Source organism: Geospiza fortis, unplaced genomic scaffold, assembly GCF_000277835.1.
Source record: "Geospiza fortis unplaced genomic scaffold, GeoFor_1.0 scaffold23, whole genome shotgun sequence".
In the NCBI taxonomy this organism is placed as follows: domain Eukaryota; kingdom Metazoa; phylum Chordata; class Aves; order Passeriformes; family Thraupidae; genus Geospiza; species Geospiza fortis.
Window position 1 is genome coordinate 7,295,397 of NW_005054303.1, and position 23,025 is coordinate 7,318,421.

Here is a 23,025-nt window from a genome sequence, read left to right on the forward strand (position 1 = left end):
TGCAAGCACTGGTGAAAGCATCTCCTGTTGTTTGTGGCTGAGCATGGGGCAAAAATTGGTGCTCTTTGTTACTTGCAGCTAGAGCCACTGAAGTGCCCTGCCTGGCAGCTTCTGACAGGAGGTTTAAAAAGCATAAATAGAAAATGATGTATCTATTTTTGTGTTTCAGCACTTAGGAGAGAATTTATGATGTATGGATAGAGTTCATAGATATTTCAAGCATTTCATATGTGTGTGTTTAATGGAATGGATTGCCACTTTAGTGAACATAGCATCAAATCAGCTCTGTTAATTGAAAAAGATTTTTCACATTATTGCTAATGATGTGACACAGTTTTGTTAGAGATGGTGCATAAAATAGCACTACTTCAAGTGACATTAATGTATGCATTTAAATTCCTTTTTTCCCATTTACGTGCATTATTGATTTTATTTCATTGTTGAGCAGCTAATGGATTTATAATTTGAATACAGTGACTATAATCAATGATGGGATTACTAGACTTATAAATAGAACTTTAAAACTATGATGAGATAATTTCACAGTGACATTATAGAGAGTGAGCTGCCCAACCAGGAAGACTTGAGTAGGTGAGGTCCTCCAAAGACAGGCAGGAAAAACCTCATGTTCAGAAGTCCTGGTCCTCATGAGGGACAACGCAGCAGGGCATAAGCAATGTAGGAGGTCCCTGGAGTGTGTTAATGATAATTTTCTTCTCCAAATGACAGAAGAGCCAAGTGAGGAGAGGTGCTGTGCTGGACCCTGGTTGTGATCAGTGATGCAGAGTCTACCTGGAACCCTGTAGCCAGTGGTGTTCCCAGGGGTCTGTGCTGATTCCAGTTTAGTTCATCATATTCATCAGTGCCCTGGATGGAGGGAGAGTGTGCAGCCATGGGAAGCTTGCTGAGGAGGAATGGCTGGCACCACAAAGTGCCAGCTGTGCCATCCAGCATGACCTGGACAGGCTGGAGATGTGGATGGAGAGGAACATAATGAAATTCAACCAAAGCAAGGGCAGGGTTCTGCAGCTGGGGAGGTTTAACCCCATGTTCAAGTACAGACTGGGGGCTGACCCACAGGAAACAGCTCTGGGAATCCTGGTAGACAGCAAGCTAACCACAGCCCAGCACTGCCCTTGTGAACAAGAAGGCCAATGGTATTCAGGGCTGCATCAAGAAGAGCATTTCCAGCAGATCAAGGGGGGTGACCTCTGCTCAGCCCTGGTTGAGACCACATCTGGAGTGCTGTGTCCAGTTCTGGGCTCCTCTGTTCCAGGCAGACACAGAGCAGCTGGAGAGGATCCTGTGGAGGGACTGTGAAGATGATGAGGGGACTGGAGCATCTCTCTTAAGAGACAAGGCTGAGGGAGCTGGGCCTGTTAGCCTGGAAAAGAGACAACTGAGTTAATTCCTCTGAATTTGCATGGCTGCTACTATTTCAAATCTGGATGAGTTTGTTCTTTTGTGATACCTTATGCAAAGGAAGAATTTGAAAGGTGCTATAGGCATGAGTCTGTTGCTGTGTTTTTGGTGTTGTTAGATAATGGATCTGCCATTCAGAACTGTCTCTTGTGTTTCTTAAAAAAGAAGGTGATGAAGTTGTGCGAGGCGATGAAGTTGCACAAAGCTGTTTTAGGGGTCAGGTGGCAGTGGAAGGATAAAGAAGGGGAGAGTGGCCCTTGAGATGCCTTGAGAAAGGTCTAGGTTTAGTTTGTTAATGCAAGGTAGCTGTGTGGACATCCCCTTGAGTCCTGTCAGCTTCTCCCTATGAATCTGAAGTACTGATGGGGGGATTTGGGAATAGCACAACCTCCTGTTGCTAGTTATGCTGAGATTCTCATGAAAAGATTGAATGGGAATGATAAGAACATTAGTAATATCCTGCTGGGTCTCAACTGCAGCCTGTCTAGCCCAGGGCTGTCTCCAGCAGTGAAGCTGGAAATGGTACCTAGGGAGAGCTGTGGAGCCTGGCTGCTTTCTGCAGTCTGCTCACTCTCCCCAGCCTGCCCAGCTGGAGAATTCACAGGGACACATACCTGTCTGTTCCCTTTAGGATCTGTTTAGGGACCTGCTGTTCAGGAATTTGTCCAAACCCTCTCTGACCCTGAAACACTCTCTAGGTCCACAGCCTTCTGTATGCCAGCAGGTTCCATGAGTTCTCTACCCCAGTGCAAAGAAGTATTCACTTTCATTCCATTTATTCAGTACCACCATGACTTTGTAAACCTCAGTCGGGCTGTCCTCAATCTTCCCTTCTCCAAGCAAGAGAAGGCTCCCAGCCTCTTTTATCTCTTCTGCTGGGGCAGCTGCTTTGCACAATCACACATGGGAATTTCTTCTGGAATTCCTTCTTATTGGCATTTTGTTACTTGAAAGAGCTTTGGGACATCTGCAGGCTTGCAGATTTCACTCTAGTCATGGTGAATCATGTCTGGGTTACATGGCCCCAACACTGGGAGCAAACAGTGGGGTCAGCAGAAACACCCCACAAGAAAATAGTGTCATCTGCACAGTTCTATCCCTAATTTGTGACCTTGGTGTCCTTCAGCAATGATCCCAATGATCACAGCTGTCCTTGTCTTTGCAAACTTAATGCTGCTTCATGAGCTTGCCTGTAACTGAGCCTTGGTCTCTAAATATGGGTGTAATAGAGAGCCAGTTTTCCCTTCAGATAATGAGGGCTTGTACCTCTTCAAGAGAGCTGTTAGTCAGTGGGTGCCTTCCATGTGGTAGCTGTCAGGCAAATTGATCCCAAGGGATGTTCTTTTTAAAGCAGCTACATCTAATATATAAGCAGCTCAAGTGTGATTGAGATGGAAATTAAGTATGACAATCTCCGTCCACCTTTGCTTTATTTGATGACATTGTATGTCAATCATTATAATAATACAGTGATTTTAATGAAATTGGGAACATGGTAATTTCTTTTGCTGAATAGAGAGTGATCAAGATATGGAGAGATTTTTGTTGAGTTGCCCAAATCATTGAGAAATGCTGTTGTGGACTCAGGAAGGTAAAACAAGTTCCCCCATTTCAAAGCTCTGCATGTCTCCTGTGTTTCGTGGCTGTTAGAAACACATCTGGCCCATGGAAGTCAGTCCTAATGGAAAAGCATTTGTCTTGTTGTAGGAAACCCAATCCTAAAATGACAGAAATTTGCATTATTATGAACCTGTTAATGAATTCCTTTGCTTGCTCTTATCAGCCTTTGACAAAAAGCAGGGATTTTTACTGTATATTTGTCCATTTGAAGCAATACCCAGGGAAGTACACAGCTAGATTTTTTGGCTTCGGAGGCTGTAGCTATTGTAATAGAAGTCAACAGGGAGGGCTCTGGGCAACATTTTCTGATGCTTGCCTAGAGGCATTAGAAGAAACAGTTCCCTCTAGCCTGGCTGTTTTAAATGCACTGCACATGAAAAGTCCTGATTTGAAAGTGTTAATGTGCAGCAGGATCTGTGTCCTTGTTGGTAGCTCATTTCATGCCCTCCTGACTTTCCAGGTGGTGGGTTTGCATGTGCAGATAGGAGAGTGTTGTTCATGTGACTGGTGGTCAGGTTGCTGTGAAAAGGGAAAGAAAAAAGAGCATTTCTTGCTGTGTCTTTGGTATGGGTGTCCTGAATGGCTGAAGTGTGAAGGAATTGGTCTGTCACTGCCTGCTGACATCTTTGCACTACCGGAGCCCTGCCTGCAGGGATTGCCCACATTCTCAATCTGAAGGAAGGAAGGAAAGAATGACGTTTCATTTTGTAGATTGCCCAGAACCCTAATAAATTTTTCAAGGACCTGATAGCATGGTTTAGGAGAATTCTGGGTCAGATTGAAATCAAAAGCCCTTAGTCAGAGGGGAGAAGCTGCTGATTCTCCATCCTGGTACTGCCAAGGATGCCTGCTGGATGTAGCTCAGTGTGTGCCCTGCCCAAAAGGTTGAGGTCCTTTCTGCATGGAGCACAGATCACTAATGATTTTTGATGGTAAAGATCCAAACCTTAAACCTGCTTTAATTATTTCAAAAAGCAAGTGCTCTGAGGTTGCCTTTGGATCGCCTATATTACTTTCCAGTCTGTGACAGCAGATGGGCCTCCTCTTTCTATTTAATGCTACTTCTCTATAATTTTTCTCCTTCTGCTTCATCTTCAGAGATTGATCATAAGCCAGGCATAAGCAACTCTTCTAGCTGAAAAACCTTCTTTGAGAGAAGGGACATTATGCTCTGCGTTTGATTTACTTAGAACATGAGATGCATATAAAAGTCTGAAACTAGCTGCAGGTTATAAATGACTACAGCAGTGTATTGTAGTTATAAAACGCCCTGCTTATTTTATAATGAGCCCTGGCAGAAGCAATGCCAAGTGGCAGTAAAAAGTTTATCCAGAACACGTTTCAGTTCAGCCTGGCATATGCTGCCCTGTTAACTTTATGTGGTGCTCGTCAGTCAGGAGGAGACTTTTCTCACAGGAGGTGCATGCAGGACTTGCCCACGCTTATGGGAAAGAAGGGTTTATAGTGTGAGCATTACCCAGCTCCAGATTTACGTCACATTTGTTCCAGTCAGTGCTAGTAGGCCATAAGAGCCTTTTTTTGCATGAATCATTTAGGTGGAAAATTATTGTTTTATCATATATAAACAGTAGGTTTAATATCTTGCAAAATCGTTACATCAGGCAGTTTTTTCCAGTTTAATTGACTGTGACGTTCTAGTCAGAAGGGGGAAAATAGGAATAGAGCAAATTCTCAAAATCCTCTGTCTGCCTGCTAGTCAGAAAGGGGTAGAAAAAGTTAGACAAAATTAGTTAGGGGGGAAAAAATCACCAGTACAGACTCAGGCTGTCCCAGAGCACATAGTGCTTCACCTGCACTGCCCTGTTAAGTACTTTCATTATGGGACCAATTTTTTGAATTAAAATAAATTACATTCAGTTGTGATTCTGATAAACAGATGTGTTTCAGATTCATAGAGGCTCTTGTAATTTTCTTCATTCCCTCATTAGTGATTCTGTTCTCAATACTCTTTTGCAGCTTTATCCAACCTTCTGGTTTTCTTCAGCCATGACAGTATTACCCTGGGACTGATCTATTTTTATAGGTTTTTATAGTCCTGTGTTTTACTTTCCTGTCACCAGACACATATTTTGCATGCATTTCAGAGACCTCATTTGGCTTTTTTGGATTCCTGGACGTTCTCTGGACAAAGGTCAATGTCCAGAGAATGGAAATATTCAGAAAACTGGAAACATTATGGTTTAGTTTTTGGCTCTGCACTTCAAATGTGTAAAGAACTTGTTAGAATTGTAATTGCCCTTTGGATGGTAATGGCCAAAGTCCTGTGGATCTGGAAATTTTTCTGGGGCCAACTTCTTTATAGTGTAATTTTGGACTAGTCTGACTTGCTTAAGCCTGGGCAGATGTTTCCTGCCATGCAGTCCCAACAGTGAGCTCGTGTGCTGGGAATCAGGGATGGGACAGGGGGTGCCCCTGTTCTGCCCAGGACACTTCCACCTCCACAGCCTGGGGATGTCAGGTCACCTCCATCTCATCCTGCCCTTTCCCCTGGCATTTGGCCCTCTCACCTGGGAACAGCTCATGCTGTAACTGCTCCTTGTGGCCCTGCCAGCTTCATCTGTGTGTATGGATGCTGCCAGGTGGGAATGCAGTGTGGCTGACTTGTCCCCATGTCCTCAGGATGGGTGTTGGCACCGGGTCCCAAAACCCTCCTGTCCATGGCACAGGCAGTGACGTGAAGCACCAAGACATTGCTCATTCCTGCACGTGCAAAATGCTTGGTGTGACATTTTCAAATGTCATCCTTGCTGTGCTCTTACTGGTGCCAGTTTTCATGTGGCTTTGGAGAGAGTAGAGGGAAGGGGCCCTATAGAGCAGTTTTGGAAAGCCTTCCTTTTGAGGTTAGCATCTTTCCAAAGGGTTTTTGGTTTTTTCCAGTGGCTTTTGTCCAGCAAATATTTTCGTAGAAAATTGAAACAAACATTACTCTCTGGATGTGGAGCCCTATGACATTTTAAATATTCAGTGCAGTCAGTAGCATTTTGTAGTGACAAGGTTGTGCTTTCTGCATTTGATCATTACTGATTTATGAAAATTCATTAAATGGAGAAGCACAGTTCCCTCTCAGCTGCAGTCTGGAGCCTTCTCTCTGTGCTGACTTGAATCCTTAGAAAAGTCAAAAGTTGCTCAAATTCCTCTAAAGAATTCTGTTTTCCACACACAGTCCTCAGAAAAATATTTGTTGAGATGAGGGAGGTGTATTTAGTAAAAAAAAAAAAAAATTCCCCTTTCTTTTTTTGTGGTATGGCAAACTGCAGTTTTGGGACCGGGGGGTCCCCTTACTTGCCTTTAGTTTTCTTGCCTCAGGGTAGATGACCTGGACCTGACAAATTTCCTCATATCTGAGCCTTCCTCATCACCTGAGAGATGTAACTTCTCAGGGTGAGCTGCATGTGGCTGTGCTGGAAAATCCTGTCACCTTTGGATGGTGCAAACAGTCCTTGAAATGAATCCTAAACTTGGAAGAACTTTTGATGTTTTTCAGCTTCTCATCCTGCAGCAAAACTGATGTTACCTCTGTGTTTAATATTAATTGGGTAGTTGAAAGCCATAAATATTAAATGGGTTGTCTTCTGCAGTAGTCTTCTGATAATTTTACCCTGTATACCTTCACTTCTTGTTCCTTTACAAGAATCAGTGCCTTCTTATTGGCTTCCCCTCATCCTCTTTTTATGTTCACACAAAATTAAGAATAAAATTTACCGAAAAAGAAATTACAATCTGAATTTTCAAATGTGTTTAATGTGGGAATAGCAATTTATCCAACTTAGATACATTGATTTGGAGAGCATATTAACCATCTGCCATCTGAAATATCAGGTTTGATTTGGGTATTTCAAGTTACATGCCCGATATGTCCACAATCATCAGTCTCTTAGAAATGTAGGCTTTTAACTTCTCATAGAAGTAAAAAAGTGGTGTAAAAGGAATGTGTGTTACACATGGCTTATATTTTTAAATGTGAATAGCTTTTACAGGAATGAATCTATTAACAGATTCCAATCAGTTCTTACAAGTCTGTTATACTTTGCTGTAAAATGCAATGAAGTTTTGTGCTAACTCTAAAGATTTCATATTTAGCTTTAGATCATGCCATCGTTTAGATTATACATTAATTAGTGTGATTGGTTAGAAACATGTTGCTGTTCCTGTCTTTTATTCAAAATATTGCTTGAACACAATTTTCTTTATGTCAAGGCCTCTTGTCTAGTATAGCCCTTGTTGAAAGTGAGTGAAAAAATTTGTCTTGGGAATTTGACTTGAGCTTGTAATTTTGAATCTGAGACAGCAGCCTCTGTGGCAGAGGGTTATGGTTGTGTCCCTGACAGAACATGGGGACTTTTCAGACACAGAGGTTATCCTGCCAGGGGTTGCTGTTTGGGACTTTCCCTTGCTGGCCACCATGCCACTGCTGCTGAGCTTGGCAGTCCCTGCTGTGCCGCTCTCTGGGCTCCATGTGCTGCCTCCAGAGGTCGTGGTGTAGATTTTTTTAGTTTGTAAATTGCTGAATCCATATAAGCTCCTCTTGCTGTCAGCACTTTGTGTCAGTTCATGTAACTCCGAATTTCAGATGTCACACTGGATTTTACCCACCTGCGTGTTGTTCCACGTGCCATATTCTTTCTGTGACTGGTACAGGTCAAGACCACACATTTGTTGCTTCAGTGCATTAATGATCAAATACCTGCTTTATCGACCCCCTCAAGGTTCATTACTCCATCACTTAGTTATAAGCAATTAACCACATGAATGGATCTGATCCTTTTCCAAGCTTCTCTGTTCCTGGCTATCGTTGCCAGTAGATCATGGATAGGATGGACAGACAAACTCCCTTTTTACAGTACTTTTTTGTTTCACACCATTTCTTTTGTGGCTGTCTTGATCTCTAGCAGTGGTTGGTCTTTCTGTTTTCATCACAGAGAAATCTGATCTCATGAGATTCCTGTATTACAAAGTGAAGGTTTTGCAGAGGGCTGTTCAAAGTTTCCGGGTTGGCTTCTAGCATGAGTAGGTTCACTAGGATTAAGTTAATCTGCATGAATGAATTTTGTGTCTCAGCCTCAGATCTCTTTGGTCAGCTCTATAAAAATACTTTTTTGTGTAGCACTCTATGCTAAAGCATTACTCAGCCACTCCATAATACTGATAATAGTACTGATCTTGAAAGAGCAGACCTTCAAAAGAGCTGGGTGCACTTTTTTCTTGTTGACTTTGTTGGGAACTGGGAATAGAGCTCTCAACCTATAGGAATGAGTCCAGATGAAACTCCAGACAGGCTGTCATGCACCAGTTGAGCACTACTTGGTTGGCAAAGTTTTTTTCCTTGGTACCTAATAACTGGGTTGCCTCAGTTCTCATGAGAAAATCTCTATTTGTATTGTCAGTGTATGAGAAAATGGAGGGTGTGTATGTAACTGGGAGTGGCCTATTGCCATGTCTGCATATCTATAGTTGTAAAACATGATCTATGGCAGCTCAAAATTTAAAATTTGGTGGCATCCTAGGAAGTACCTAATTGTGCTTGTGCTTCATTACAAGACTGTCTCCTTTCCTGGAATCTATTTTAGCTAATTAGTTGGAAATGTCAAAGTAGTATTTCAGATGACAGAAACATCATATATTATCATACATGAAGCAATTAACTCTTTTGACAAATATTTATTGTGGTGTCATCTTTAATTAAATCCTCAGGACTCCCAGACAGAGAGCAGGTTCTTCTGAAAAGGAGCCTTCCCAGCACTGTCAATGAGCATTTGACTGATGGGGCTTAATTGAACTCGGTACTTGAAAGAGTTGGTGGCCTAAACATAAAGATATAGACCTGACATAATTTCACAATGCAGATGTCTAAAATTTTGGCAAAATCTCAAAACAATTACCCTCTTCCAAACTGTGTCTCAGACACTGCAAGTGCTTTATGCTGGAGAAGATGCATCTCCAGTCTCTCCTGTTCTTCCACAGAAATGGTTTGCAGGAGAAAAGTGCTGTACACTTGTGCTGCTAAGAAAAATAATACTGAAAAACAGGGCTGTATATAGTTTTGTAAAAAAAATCAATTTTCTTTTATTTAGTTCTTGGGGTTATTCATGTGGAAACATATTACAAGTGTGACTGGTTAGTTCCTCTTAAACACATAGGTCTTGTCGGTGATGTGCCACTGAGAAATAATTCTTGACAGTCATAACTGAACCAGATAAACGGTTCTGCTAGTTCCCAAATAGAACTGTAAAACAAAAGGGTTCTGCTTATCGTTTTCCATTTCTTCATGCCTGTCAAACTGTTTAACTGTGCATTACTCCTCACAAAGGCTCTCTGTGTTTTTCTGCTCCTCCTCTGTGGTCATGGTTTTACTTTCTCTGTTGCTGAACCTCCTGTGGTACACTTGTCCACCTGTATCACTCCTCACCTGCTGCTGATCTTCGCCTTCACCCTTGGCAAAGAGTTGCTTGGGAGGTGCTGTGTGAAATTTTTCCCTGTCATGGCTATGTATTAAAGCGTACTAACCTGTACATATGTTTTTATTTTTATCAGGGAGAAGCAGCAGCAGAAAGTGGTCGAGATGTTCCCAGTGCTCAGCTCAGCCCAGGGCAGCCCAGCTCCGAGCCCGCGGGCCCGGCAGCGCCCCAGAGCGCGGTGGCTCCGGCCGGGGTCTCGGCAGGTACCTCGGCTGCTGCCTCCTTCTTCATAAGGTAGTTCCTCTTTTTCTGCTTCCCATAACTGCTCGTGGGTCTTCAGACAGCTGGGAAATGTTATTCAGTCTTTGCCAAGGTGCTGGTTGCTGAGGGTGGAGTTGGTCCCCTGGTCATGGCTGTGGCTTTCTGCTGCTGCTGGAGAGCAGGGACGGGATGGGGACACCCTGATTCTCTCTCTGGGGATCTGGAACCTCTGTTGACCAAAAACCCAAGGAAAACCTGTGTTGGGCTTTGTCTAGTCCTTAATGGTCATCTTCACCACAAGTCTGCTATTCTGTAGGTTTCCTTGGAGCAAAAGCTGAAGTAACAAGTCTTTTTCTCTCAGATCTAGATTTAAAAAAGGTATTTTTTATTCAGTAGCATGGCCTGTGTGTCAAAATAAAAGTTTCTCCATGGTTGGTAGAAACAGTTAAAACAGTTTGACATTCTTCTTTTAGCAACAGCCCACAACAAGCTTTTTTTTTCCTTTGTTCTGGTGTCTTATAACAAAAATATGTTAGTTTTGTTTGGATGTTTGTTGTAATTAGCAATGTTGATTAAATGTAATACACTGTCAAGCAGATGGTACTTAAAACAACAAAACTCAGGGCTTTGTACTTGCATTCCAACTCCTTTTTTAATTCTGAACTGAACATATTTTGAGACAATATTGAAAAGCATATGTCTGTGAATGGCACTAAAGTAGAATTTACGCACTGAGAATCCCTTGCAGAATGTAATCACAATGGTAATTGTATTGTTTCCTTTTCATTGGTCTTTAAGATGTTTTATACCATTAAATAAATGATGTTTACTATAAGTTACAACCTGACCTCAGAACGAGCTCGACTTTCCAAGTTCTGTTTTTTAAAAGAATGTGGTACAATGATTTGAAGTGTCAAATGCCCGAGTGTCACAGTCAGTCTGTACACTGGAGGTTGGGAAATGATTGCCCCAAGAGCACTGTGGGTAAGTTTGGGGATTGTCTCTGAGGGTTTAAATCAACACAGAGGAATGGTGGCCTGCAGAGGATGATTTGTTTCATTCAAACACAGGTAGCTGAAATAATCAGTGGGAATGGAAAAGAAAGGTAAAGGGAGAAGCTCGGACATCTCTTTTCTTGTTTAGTTACCTAAGCAAGTACAGATGCATCCTTTGCAAAGTATTTAGATGGGATGCAGCACAGCTTTTGTTACTGTATCTCATATTGTGGGTATGATTTTAGCTTAATCTGCTTTTGGATTTATTTCAGTGTTAATTTGTATGTCATAAGAAAATGCAAAGATTTTTCCCTTTCACTGGGGAAGCCAGAAAATAAAATACCTTCCTTGAAACTGAGAGAAAGAAATTAGTGCCTAATAGTATAGAAAAAGACCCAAAATATTTTCTCTCAGTGATGCTTTTGTCACTGGTCAGCAAAACTCAGTTCTGTTTTTATTGTGAAGTGAGTGTCATTGACTTAATTCAAAGATTCTTGAAGTCAGCAGCAAGACTGCAAATGACATCATTGTATGTTGGATCAGGCCCTAATTGCTTCTCATGAATCTGTCTTTGCCTTGAGTGAATCAGAATTTTATAGCTTTAGCAGCTCTGTGCTAGCTAAAACATTTTAAAACCCCATTAGTACACTGCTTATTCCCTACCCATGTTTCCTATATTCAAAATTGATTCTCTTGAATTTTTTAACTGATGGACAGAGCTGATGGAAATTTTTGTGCACAAAGCACTTTTGTTTCTTATTCTGTTCTTGTTGAAACACAAGAAAAATAATATCTCACAATGATTTTGTGGGGGAGAGAGATCCATCATTGATCCCTGGCACTTGTAAATAGGTTGAGCAGATTCTCAGATGGGTACAAGGGCATGGCCAGGCTGCTCCCTCAGCTTTGGCAATAACCTCAGGAGAGGTTCCCAGTATTCCTTCTCTTTTGACTCTTCTGCCATTTGGACCTTAATGGATCAGAGTTTCCATGCTGAGTCCTCCACCCTCAAGCCATGCAGTCCTCTCAGCAGGAGGGGAAGGGAAGAGGAGGAAATCCTCAGGGATGAGTGAGGGATGACACAGATGCTGGCAGAAGTGGCTTATCCAGGAACCGCAGATTTTAGGATATCACCGCTTTGGGGGGTTTTGTTCAGTAAATGGGCTCTCAGGCTCCTTTGCTTCAACCCTCCCACTTCTGTCTCCTTCCCTTTGCACCATCCAGCCCTGAACTTGTTGAGGAAGAAGGTCATCCCTGCCCTGACTCTTTTGCAGCAGCATTCACTTGTCTCTCCTTCATCTCTCTGTTCAGCTAATCCTCTCTCAAGAAGCACCTGGAGATGAAAGAAGAGTCATGGCTCTAGTGTCATACTGTAGTCCCCATTCATTGTATTTGCTGATTTTTTTTTTCCATACTGAAACTCCTCAGCCACTTGAAATCTGAACTTCATAGCAAGGCCAGTGTGTTACTCACGTTATGCAGAGCCTGGCAGATTTTGTTCTTGTTCTCTACTGGAATAAATGAAGTTAATATATTGACAATCACACAGACACACATATATTTATTTTTTTTGCAAATCATTGGCCTCTCTTTGACCAAGTCGTCTGAGGACTTTCAACTGTTTACATCCTCCTTTTGTAAGAAGAGCTGTTGTTGAAACTTTGACTTGTTAAAAGGGCTGGTTTGCCTTAGGAATAAATTCTCTAGGCAAAAATATGCCTATATGTTAATGTCCACTGTATTTGGTTGCAGGGTTACTTACTTTGGAAGACAAAGACTTCATAGGCTGCTTTTGGAAATTGCATCTGTGATTTCCTGAGCCACAGCAACACTAGATACAGGGTTTTTTTCCTCATGAATAAAGTATTCCAATCTTATTTTTCATGAAAGAGCATTCACCTGTTTGTACAGGTCCTAGCACAACTAGCTTTTGGGTTGTGACATGGTTTCCTGGCCACATATAAATGCCTTTTTCACGTTAAAACGGGAGTTTCTGTTTGCTGAAAAAACACCTCTTACACTCTTGCTTGTGGACTGTTTTGTGCATGGGAAGGGAGATCCATGCTGGATTTTTTTTGTTAGTTCTTTTTTCTTTTACTCCAGTTTGTTCCTTGATGAGAATCAGTTTTGTGTTTGTAAGGTCACAAACTCTGAAGACAGGACAGAGAGTTCGTGTCCTCACCTGGAAAAGATTAGCTAAGAGATGCAACAAAAAGGATACCTGGTCATAAGTGGTCCCCGTGGTTAAAATGAGTATCTTTAAGATATTCTTTGCAGAGAATGCACTTACTTTTTTAAGCATATGTGCAGCCCAAATCTACATATTCATCCAAAGCTCTTTCTCATTTGAATGTCATATTTAATTTCTTCAAGCTTAATTATGTTCTGCTTAAAAAAAAAGTATTTTATTCATTACCAAGAAATGCAGAGAAGCACTAAGTATTCGAAATCAAAGCCAAATATTAAAGACAGCAGACAGAAGCGTATTAAGAAATTAAATCAGTTTTAAGCTTTTTTCCTCACTGTGATCTGTCACAGAAGGAGGAAAGCTTTGATTAACATCTGACTGTGTCACGCAAGCAAATTGCCAGACATTACTCAGTGGTTGTGTTACCAGAGGATTTAGCAGAAAATGGAGCTTCTCAGTAGGTCACTGGCAGAACGAGAAAGCCAGGGCAAAAAGCACAGCTTATGTTCATGGATGGCTGTGAAGAGACTCCCAGTTCACCCTTGCATTTCAAGAGAAGTTTATTCTTGCATTCTTCAGATTTAAGAAGAATGCAGCTGGCTTTGTCCCTTGGTGGGGCATGAACTGTGCCTTGCCTAGTGCTCCACACTTTACACCTGTTTCCAGGTGGGTTTTTTTTTGTATTAGGAACCTGAACAAACTTTATATTACTAAGAGAAAATATGTGAGATAGTTGTAGGACCCTTCTGTGGGCTGTGCTTGCAGCTAAGTAAATATTGGCATATTTTGTTATAAAGCTGTAATGAGCTTTATAGCAAAGTTGGGTTTTCTTGTCACGCGAACAGCGCGGGAAGACAGGAAATGGTGTAAAAGATCAGGCAGGAGAAGGGCAGCAAGGAGGAGAATGGGCATGCACTTCGGAAGAGGTTAATGGGCTCTCTGACAAAAATGAAAATACCACTCCCTTGGGAGAAGAATCCAGGCCCCCAATAAATCGAAGCTGTCACCATTAACGTGCCATTTCCGTGCTGGTGGCTGGTGACAGTGGTGGCAGCAGTGGCTGTGCAGCTGGGTGGGGGTGGTGTTAGGAGCAGGGATAGCTGCCCTTGGTGCATGAGCTGGAAGGGAGATTTGAGCAGTGACAGGGCAGCGAGGAGGAATCAAAACTGTTTAGAAGAAAATATGTATCTAAGCCTGAGCAGCAATGAGCAGAAGACAAACTGCATTAAGTCCCTCTTCTGAAATTCTCACCTTGTTTGATGTTAATCTTTTCAAACTGGTTTGCTGACAGGGTTGCATTTGCTGCTGTGGGACTGCTGCCTTTGAAGAGGGGAAATAACTGTATAGTTGCAACTCCTTTCCCTTGTATCCACCTGCTTTGGTTTGAAAAATTAATCTGCCAAACATAGCACTCACTGGTTTTCAGGTTTCTAAATTATTTGCAATGTTGGTGGGCTTTGCAGAATTAAAACCATTTAAGATAATAAATCCAGAGAATCACAGTGGTGAATCACACCCGTTATCTTTCCTCTCTCATCATCCTCCTGCATGTTTGGGAAAGCTGTGTCAATTTAGGCATGATATAAAACATTGCACATGATATGCTTTTTGAAAGCAGATTTTCTTAACAAAATATACAATCTCTGAGTAATGTAATTGAACATCTGAAGAGTTAAAATAAGCGTAGTAGTCTTTTACTGGAGTCAGGATATTCCATCATATTTTAATGTCTGTGAATTTGGATTAAAGAATCTAATTATTCACTAATGAGCAGTAATGGTACATATAAACTAAGGGTCACTATCCTATTACAGGCACCTGATGGTTCACTGATAAGCATTTGGTCATTAGATTGACCATAAAATACAGTCAATAATTGAGGTTACTCATAGAGCAGACACCTTATCAGCTTTAGGCATGGTGGGACAGCTTGTCAGTACTCTGTGTCCTGATTGTGCTGTGACTGAGCATATGATTAGGGTATTGAAGCAGTTTGTATCTAATGAAACTGCAGGAAAGGCATAGCAATATTAGCACAACCACTAAATGACTAATGTGTTTTTGTTCCAAGCCTTAGACACTTCAATTAGTTCCAATAAACTCTGATCTAGTGTAGTGGTAGGCAGAGAATTCAGATATTTTATGTACAAGCTTTCATTATACTAGTCAAAATTTGTAACATTGAGGGGACAGATGAAATCTGTGTGGCTTTGAATAAGAAATGGTGGAAATAATAAAGCTTGTCATTACTGGTTTTACTTCATTTTTTTCAGTTTTATTTTTGCATCTTTTAAATGTAGTATACTGAGACAATGCCTCAGTGCCTGATTTAAAAGATGAAGCTGCTGGCAGCAAATTAGATGTCCACATTTTGCTTTAAAGTCCATTCATGCAGTTCATGTAGGCTTGTGCATATAGATCTAAACTTAGAATGTGTTCTTTAGCATTTTGTACCATATGGAACATTAGTCAAATAGTCCCATCTTGAAAGCTTTTGTAGAGATATTGATTTTGTTGTGCTTCAAACTGTTGCAAAGAAAATAACCTCAGAACCTATTCTTTTATGATTTTTTTTCCTTGAGGATGCCTTAAGTTTCATAAATTATTTAATATGGTGAAAGATGCAAAATGCCTTTTGTTTTTCTGAACTGCTGTTCAGGCTTCTCTGATGCGACCTTGGAAAGTAACCATAGAAACATGTTAAAAGCATCAACTGAAAATCAGTAGTTCAGTTTGACAGTGATGCAAATTCTGTGAAAGAAGATTATGATGTATTAGGAACACTTGAGGCATATATTACTGCTAACCTGTTAAACCTGATTATTCCATGACTATCAGTACTTTCAGGATTTAATGCAGGGGAAAAAAGCAAAAAATAAAAAGATGAACATATTTTTTTTAGTAAGTTGCCATGTTTAAGGTGTTTCTAGGTAAATCACTTCAGCCTGTCATTCTCTGTCCTGTTAAAAGCAAGAATTATATTTCTTCGAAGCTCATAATGTAGTTCACAGTTCCCTGGATTTAATAGCTGTAAACTTCTGCTCCGTATCCTGCTGGGATGCACAGGTATGCTGGCTTTGTGCAGAGCTGGCACAAATTAAACCTCTTTGACAGATAATATGAATAACTGGGTCATGAATAAGTAGTAGTTCATCAAAAGGTGAAGAAAATCTGTGATTCATTGGAGCCTGAGTTAGAGATTTTTGTGCTGACCTGTGGTAGTTAAGCTAGTCTGTGAGGCTGAAGCACAAATCCCTGCTGTAGTTGCAGGTAACCACAGTAAATTCTTGATGAATCATGGGTCAAGAGAAGAAGCAGAGTCACTTGTTAAAGCTTCCTCAGTAAGCATAACCCACACCCAAGAAATCCTGTGTTGATGTGATGTGGGAAAATTTAATTTGAACTAGTGACCTCAGAAAGTGGGGTACAAGCCCTTCCTGATTAGGGCTGCTTTGCTGGCAGATACACTCAAACCCTGTGCATGGTTTGTCCCTGTTTCACCGTGTCATGGCAATATGATAGGAGCTGCAGGGCTCCTCGGGGATGTGGTGGCATTAATGCAGCCCAGAAGCTCCTCAGTGCGCCATCCCTTCTTTGTTAAATGCCCCAAAAGCCCCACTTTCTTTTGCTACCATTTGGTCACTGCTCAGGAGTGGTGGCTGAGGAATTTGCAGCTTGAGGGAGAGCTGTGGATGTGCAGATGAAGTGGAGCATCCAGCTGTTCCAGGGGCAGCCAGATACATAATTAATGTTTCCTCCTTAATGAGTCCTTACTCTGGATTTAGAGTAGAGGACTGGAGCAGCCTGATCCCTGCAGGGGCTGGAGAGGGGATGCCCTCCTGTCCCCCTTTTCCTCTCTGCATGGAGCCAGGGAGAGCAGGATGTGCAAATGGAGAGGGAGCAGGTGTCACAGGGGCTGGCCTTGTCTCGCCTGTGCCGTGCCACGCTGCTGGAATGTGGCTGCTCCCTGTCCCCAGAGAGCAAATGTGACCCACAGGTCTCCCAGTGTGGTGTGGGGACAGGGGATGGGGCAGGGTGGGAGGCTTTGTGCAGTATCCTGTATCACTTAGGGCAGCTTAAGCTTTCCTAGTTGCTGTGGCAGCATAATACTGCCTATAATTAAGGACAAACAAAGAGTGTGTGCTTTAGGTATATCCCATTTCACGTTAGCCTGTGAGGAGGATAAATTAGGAGATAAGCCTGAATTTATTAGGCTTTGTTCTTGGAAGCACAAATGACTCTCAGGACAGCGTGTTTAACAGCAGAACATCATTACTGGTATCACTGCTAATACAGCATCATGCATTTACACACTGCATTATTGGTGTGTGGTGAGCCAGGCTCCCTGCTAGGAACAGCTCATCTGTGATACTGGGAGCTGAGACACTGAGCTGGGCTCCAGCAAAGGGACAGGTGAGGAACCTGGAGTAGCTGAGAGAAGAGGGAAAGTGGAGCTTGGACATGAATAGTGCTGATTTAGAATGCTGTGCAAAGCATGAAAAGGTCCCAAAGGCCAGCAGATCTGGGGTCAGGGTATGCCTGTTGGTTTAGAGGGGGGAGGCACTGAATGATCAGCCATGGTGAGGGTTTGACAGAGTCTCAGAGGGAACTGGGTGGTGAAGCAGGACTGGGCATCTGTGAGTCATTGCCTTGGAGGACAAAGCGCCTGTATGGAGTGTTAGGGATCATGGTATGGGAGAGATCATGCAAGACAGCAGTGCTGGGGAGATGTTTGGAAAGAGAAGCCTCTGTTGGATGGCACAGGCTCTACGACTTGTTTGGGAGCAGGTTGGACTGTACAGGAGGTGGCAGAATAAAGCAAGGGGGGAACCTGGTGCCAACCAGATTGGCGAGAAATATAAAAAGGAAGAGGCAGAAAAGAGAGGGAAAATGGATCCAGTAATATGGGGACCATGTAATGAGGTCAGGATTTTGGAGAGGATGTTCTAAGTCTTAACTGCAGCTTGAGAGCAGAAGCAGAATTGGGGCCCAACAAAGCACTTCCAGTGTTTTCTGCTGGAAGTGAACAAATACCTTAAAGATCTTTATAACTTGAGGCCACACCTGAGGAAGCCTGATTTTTGTCAGCCCTGAGCGCCTTGATGAATGATAATACACGAGGCTCTGGAGCAGCAGAGGCAGCCCTCCCAGGAGGTGTGGTGACTTTCTGAGCTGCTGTAGGTGGTTCAGTGCAGACAGTGGTTGTGTCCTGGGTTAGCTCTATATACTGAGGCATTCTTGATGCCCATGAGGAAGAGAAAAGAAGAATAATTTAAAACAGATGTGCCCACAAGTAGAGGAGGATCTATGCCTTCAGAGCTACCAAGGTTTGCATTTATTTATGGGCATAAATGGTGGTCAGTGGATTTCAAACTAGGAAAAGATCTGAAGTACTTGACTGGAGTCATGCAGATATTTCTTCTTTCTTTGTCCTCTCTTGGATCTTCTGCTCACCTGGACTTAATATTTTCTCCCTTAATTTTAGTTGGTTTCTTTTTCCCCTTTTTTTTCTATATGACCCTTTATTTTCTCCTTCCTCCCTAGCTGAATGCACTTGATTATTCTGTTTTCCTGAGTGTATGGAATCTCACTGCTGCCTAGCTACCAGCGTCTCTCTTTCCCCCTTGGATTTTTTTTCCTTTCTTTCTGCCCTTCCTAGCTTGTCAAGAGGAGCACTTCTCCTGCCTCCCCCTCAGCCCAGCCCTCCCAGTCTGCCTGCTTTTTTGGTTCCTGGACTCCTGACCAGCAGCGTTTGCTCTGACTCCGTTATTTGGGGCTCCTCAGCCTGGCAGCAGTGGCAGCTGCACTGGTGGTTTTTCTGCAGTGGGAACGGAGCATTCCATAGGTAAAATGATAATGGTGGCTTTCCTGTGGGGATGTAATTTGACAGTTTGCACCTGTTTTTACAACTTTATTAGTGACTTTCAGACTTTTCCAATAGCATATTTAACTATTTTAATACCATTGTTACGACAAACTTAGCAGGTGAAATAGTTTTAAATCAGACTGATAGTTAATTGAATATTTTGGTTTTGTGGTTAACTTGGAGTCACTCTAACATTCAGTTTATGGTGTGCAGGATGTGGTTTGCAGGGCAGATGGACTTTGAAGTGTCACTGTCTCTTTTCAGAGCTAAACTGCTTTGCTTGCTTGTGCTTGTTGCAAAACAAGACATCCCACATTATCATTTATTACAAAAATAAAATGTCAAGCCAAAACAATGCACCAGCACTATAGCTGCAGTGCTCGATCAACTGCAGGATTACCCTGATGCTACTTTTTAATTCTCTATGAAACACTGAATTTTGGCTTTCTAAAACTCCCTTCATCCTTCCTGCTGGAGTTTGGGAGATGTTTCTTTTGGCAGGACATTTCAAAAAGCTTAGCCAGTGTCTCACTTATCATTAGTTAGTGCTGCTTTCTGGTTTGCTTTCTGCTTTGTTTGGCTTTTTGTGTCCTCAGTGTTGCAGCTCACTTATTAAGAAGCACATGCCCTCTGGAGGGAAGGACTCAATGGATGTTAATCAGCATATAATAAATCTAATCTAAATGTTATTAGTGAAGCTTTCTGGACTTCAGGGCAAGCTTCAGAATATCGTTTGATAATGTGTCTCAAGCAGGTCTTCAGGAGTTGCTCATTTTTACTGAAATTTGGAGTTACCATCTTTGGGCCAGAAATAGTCAGATCTCTCCATCTGCGGAGATGGAAAAATATGCATCTCAGATTTTCCTGCTAAGTGCTGTTTTAAAGGGCACTGCAGTATTAGCCTGTTATACCTCTGAGAAGTATCACTTCAGAACTGATGTCAGTTAAATAAATCATAGTAACCCTGGGTTTAGAAGCCCATGTGTCCCTCCTCTGTTTAAAAATACTCATTGTGTAGGCATACCACTTCTGTACTTGGATGATTTCCACTGCATCATTTAGTGCTGTCAGTGACCATTTAACTCACTAACAGTAGGAATAAGTAAATGCCCCCCTGAGAAGTTATTTGCTTGGCAGTATAGGTGTCAAGCCTTTGACTAAGCATCTGAAATAAAGCCCAGCTGAAGTGGGAATGGATCCTCTGTGGATTTTTTAGATGTGCAATAAAATATGGAACTGAGGGATCTGGAATTGATGAGAAAGGTGTATCTGTGGAGATGGTGTGTTGGGTCAAAGGAAGGTAACAGGAAAATGTAACCCACCTCAGAGCTTTTATTGGAAAGAAGGCATTGTATTCACAGATGGTAACTTGTATTCAGACTGCTGTATGCAATCAGGAACATGGAGATCCTGAATTTTCCCTCTTTTGGTCCTTCTCTTTCCTGTCAGATATTTGTCTGAATCTGGTGTTTCAGATGAGCCCTTGTTAGCCATGTCATGTATTTTATCTCTTATCTTTTCCACTTGCAAATACATCTACCTCTTCCCTGGAGCAGCCAGGGATGAGGTAGATGTATGAGCAGAATGATTTTTGTACACCAGGAGCTGATACTGCAAAGCAAAATTTTAAGTAATTGGTTTCAGTGTTACTGCAGTAGTGAAGGCCTAGTTAACACCATTGTTTCAGGTGCATTACTTTGTAGTTTTAGAAATGTCTTTCTTACTTTTTCTTGACAGAATACAAATGAGACTAGAATTCTATTTTTGCTCAACCTTACTATTTCATGCATCTGTGTCTTGCTGGCAAATAAGTCCAACTTTTTTCTTTTGCCTAAGGAGTGAGCTCAGATTGATGTGGCTCTGCCTGCTTTAGCTCAGTTAGCTCATGAAACAGAGTGGGGAAATATTGCTGACATTCAGGTAGTTGTATTTTCAGTGCACAGCTATCCATGCAGTGTGCAGCCCAGGAACTGACATATTTCTGTATTAAGTGTTGACAGTCTTGCTTACTTAAAGATTAACCTACACAGGTTTTCAGCAGTTTGTCATATGGTACAGTTGTAAACAGTAAGCGTGGAAGTGCAGCAATATGTTCATCTGCTCTTGCTTTGTTTAACATCCTTAGTGAGCAGAGCTGGAAATGGTATGTGGCAGGCTGCTGTGACTAGCTGTTATTCTGATATATTTAGATATATATGTAAGTCAGTTCCTGAACACTGATTCTGGCTGCCGAAGCAATGTTCTTTGGCCAGAAAAATGTCTTAAATCTACAAGCTGAAGAGAACATTGAAGTGACAATTTTGTAGCAGCAACTTCAGAAGCCACTAGTTTGGGAGAGCAGGAAAAATGATTGGAGTGCAATTATCAGTGCTTGTGAGGATCTGCCCTTTGGTGTTTCTTAAACTTGGGGGAAAATTACAGAGAAGTGTGCTGAAAAATTCTTCTTGGATACCTGTGTGCAAATTGCTTGAACATTTGAAGATGGGCTAGATTGGTTGCTTCTGTAAAATTAATAAACAGCTGAGTGGAGGGACTCTTGGGTCTCTACAGCATGAGGGAGCTTTTCTGATGTCAGGAATATCTTGCAGGTTTGTTTTAGCTTCTCATCTTCTGCACGTTGTTTTGAGTTTATCCCAAAGTGGCTTTGCTTGGTCTGTACTGTGCCTGAATTCAGGTGAGCCTTGATTATTCTCACTGATGCACAAAGCCTTTATTCCACACTTCATGAAGTTGTGAGTAGAGTTAGGGACAAGCAACAAGGATGCTCAGAAATCAAGGAAACATGACCTGTGAGGAGAGGTTGGAAGGATTGGGACTTCTTAATTTGAAAAGAGAAGGCTGACTATGGTGTGGTAGTGGTTTTCATCCAGGTAACAGCTGCTGCAGGAGATGGAAATAGGCTCCTCTGCGTGCCTGCTGGTGAGGTGGGAGGAAAAATAAGGAATGGGAGACACAAGATGTGAATTTTCTAAGCGTAAGAGTAGTTAAAAGCTGTCTAGTAAAAAACTGTGAGACGGTGATGTTCCTAATATGTCAACACTGCTGATTTCTATTTCTGCCTTGCTGATTTTAATATGAGATAGAGAAAATTACAAGGTCAAAGTGAGAGGCTGAAATTCAAGTCTGAATTGCAAGATTACGCTATGTGCATGAGTCAAGGCATGAACTTTGTCTCGAATTGGAGATACTTGCTCTCACAGTGTTGATGAGGTAACATCCTCGAAATATTAAATATGGTTTGACATTTTGGAATGTTTCAGAATAATGGGTTTCTATTGAAACTTTATTACCCTCACCCATTATAAAAATGCCATTGTTTGAGGCTGTGCATTGTGATCCAAATGAACTAATTATTTATTGAGGAAGTCAAAACACAGAAATAAGGAACATTAATTGTTTGTTCTTCCTGTCAGTGCTTCTCAGCAACATTGCTGGGACAGCTAAGCAGACAAAGGTTTGGTGCAGAACTTGTGTAATGGTACAAAGAGGGGAAAGTGTTATGTCCTCCAGAAATTGGACATCCATCAAAGGAACCTAGTAAGCTTGGGGGAGGAAGAGACCATACCCTCAAAGTTTATCGTATCCTTTATAAGTGGCTTCTTGGACAAAATTTACTCTAGAAATACACATGGTGCCTCTCCTTTCCAAACCTTCATGATGTATTTAGACAGTCCTGGTTTTCTCTTTAAAATTATGTTTTAGATCTCATTATGTTTTCCAAGGTGAATGCTGTTAGTGGAAACAGCTACCTTGTTGGGTTTTTTTAATTTTGCTTGTGGGTTTGGGTAGCAACTGCATTTTTTTTTCATTGTGCTACCTTTCTAATTTTTGAACTGCAAATCAAACAGCAATAGCAATAATAAAAATAATAATGCCAACCAAGTTTATCCTGTGAGTTGTGGAAGGCTTGGGACAGGGTGCTGGAGGATGTATTGTAGGACATCCGTCTATTTGTTGCCGGTTTTGATGAGTGATTAAGGAAACAATAACTGGAACTGCAGATAGGATGACAGGCTGTGACTTTCCCACTGCTTCCTTTGGAGCTGGTTGGCAGCAGGAAAAGATTGAGATATGGGTTATGTGGGGGGATTTATGCCTTGTTGAGCTGAGAACTGGGAAAGTTTGGGAAAGCTTTGCTTTAAAGTCAGTTGGTTCTCAGTGTAAGCCTGCATCCATAATTTTCCAAACTTAGGAGATGGCTCAGAATCAGGATGAAAATCACTTCCATGATGTCTGTCAAGGTCAAACCAAAAGTCT

At 41.8% G+C, this 23,025-nt stretch overlaps 1 protein-coding gene across 1 annotated transcript in view; it reads left to right on the plus strand.

Annotated features, from left to right (window-relative positions):
- KIF26A (kinesin family member 26A) overlaps nt 1-23,025 on the plus strand; it is a 96,195-nt gene that overhangs the window by 39,642 nt on the left and 33,528 nt on the right. Inside the window, exon 3 of the mRNA XM_031066189.1 lies at nt 9,595-9,752. Coding sequence (XP_030922049.1) covers nt 9,595-9,752 — 158 coding nt within the window. The remainder of the gene's footprint in view (nt 1-9,594; nt 9,753-23,025) is intronic.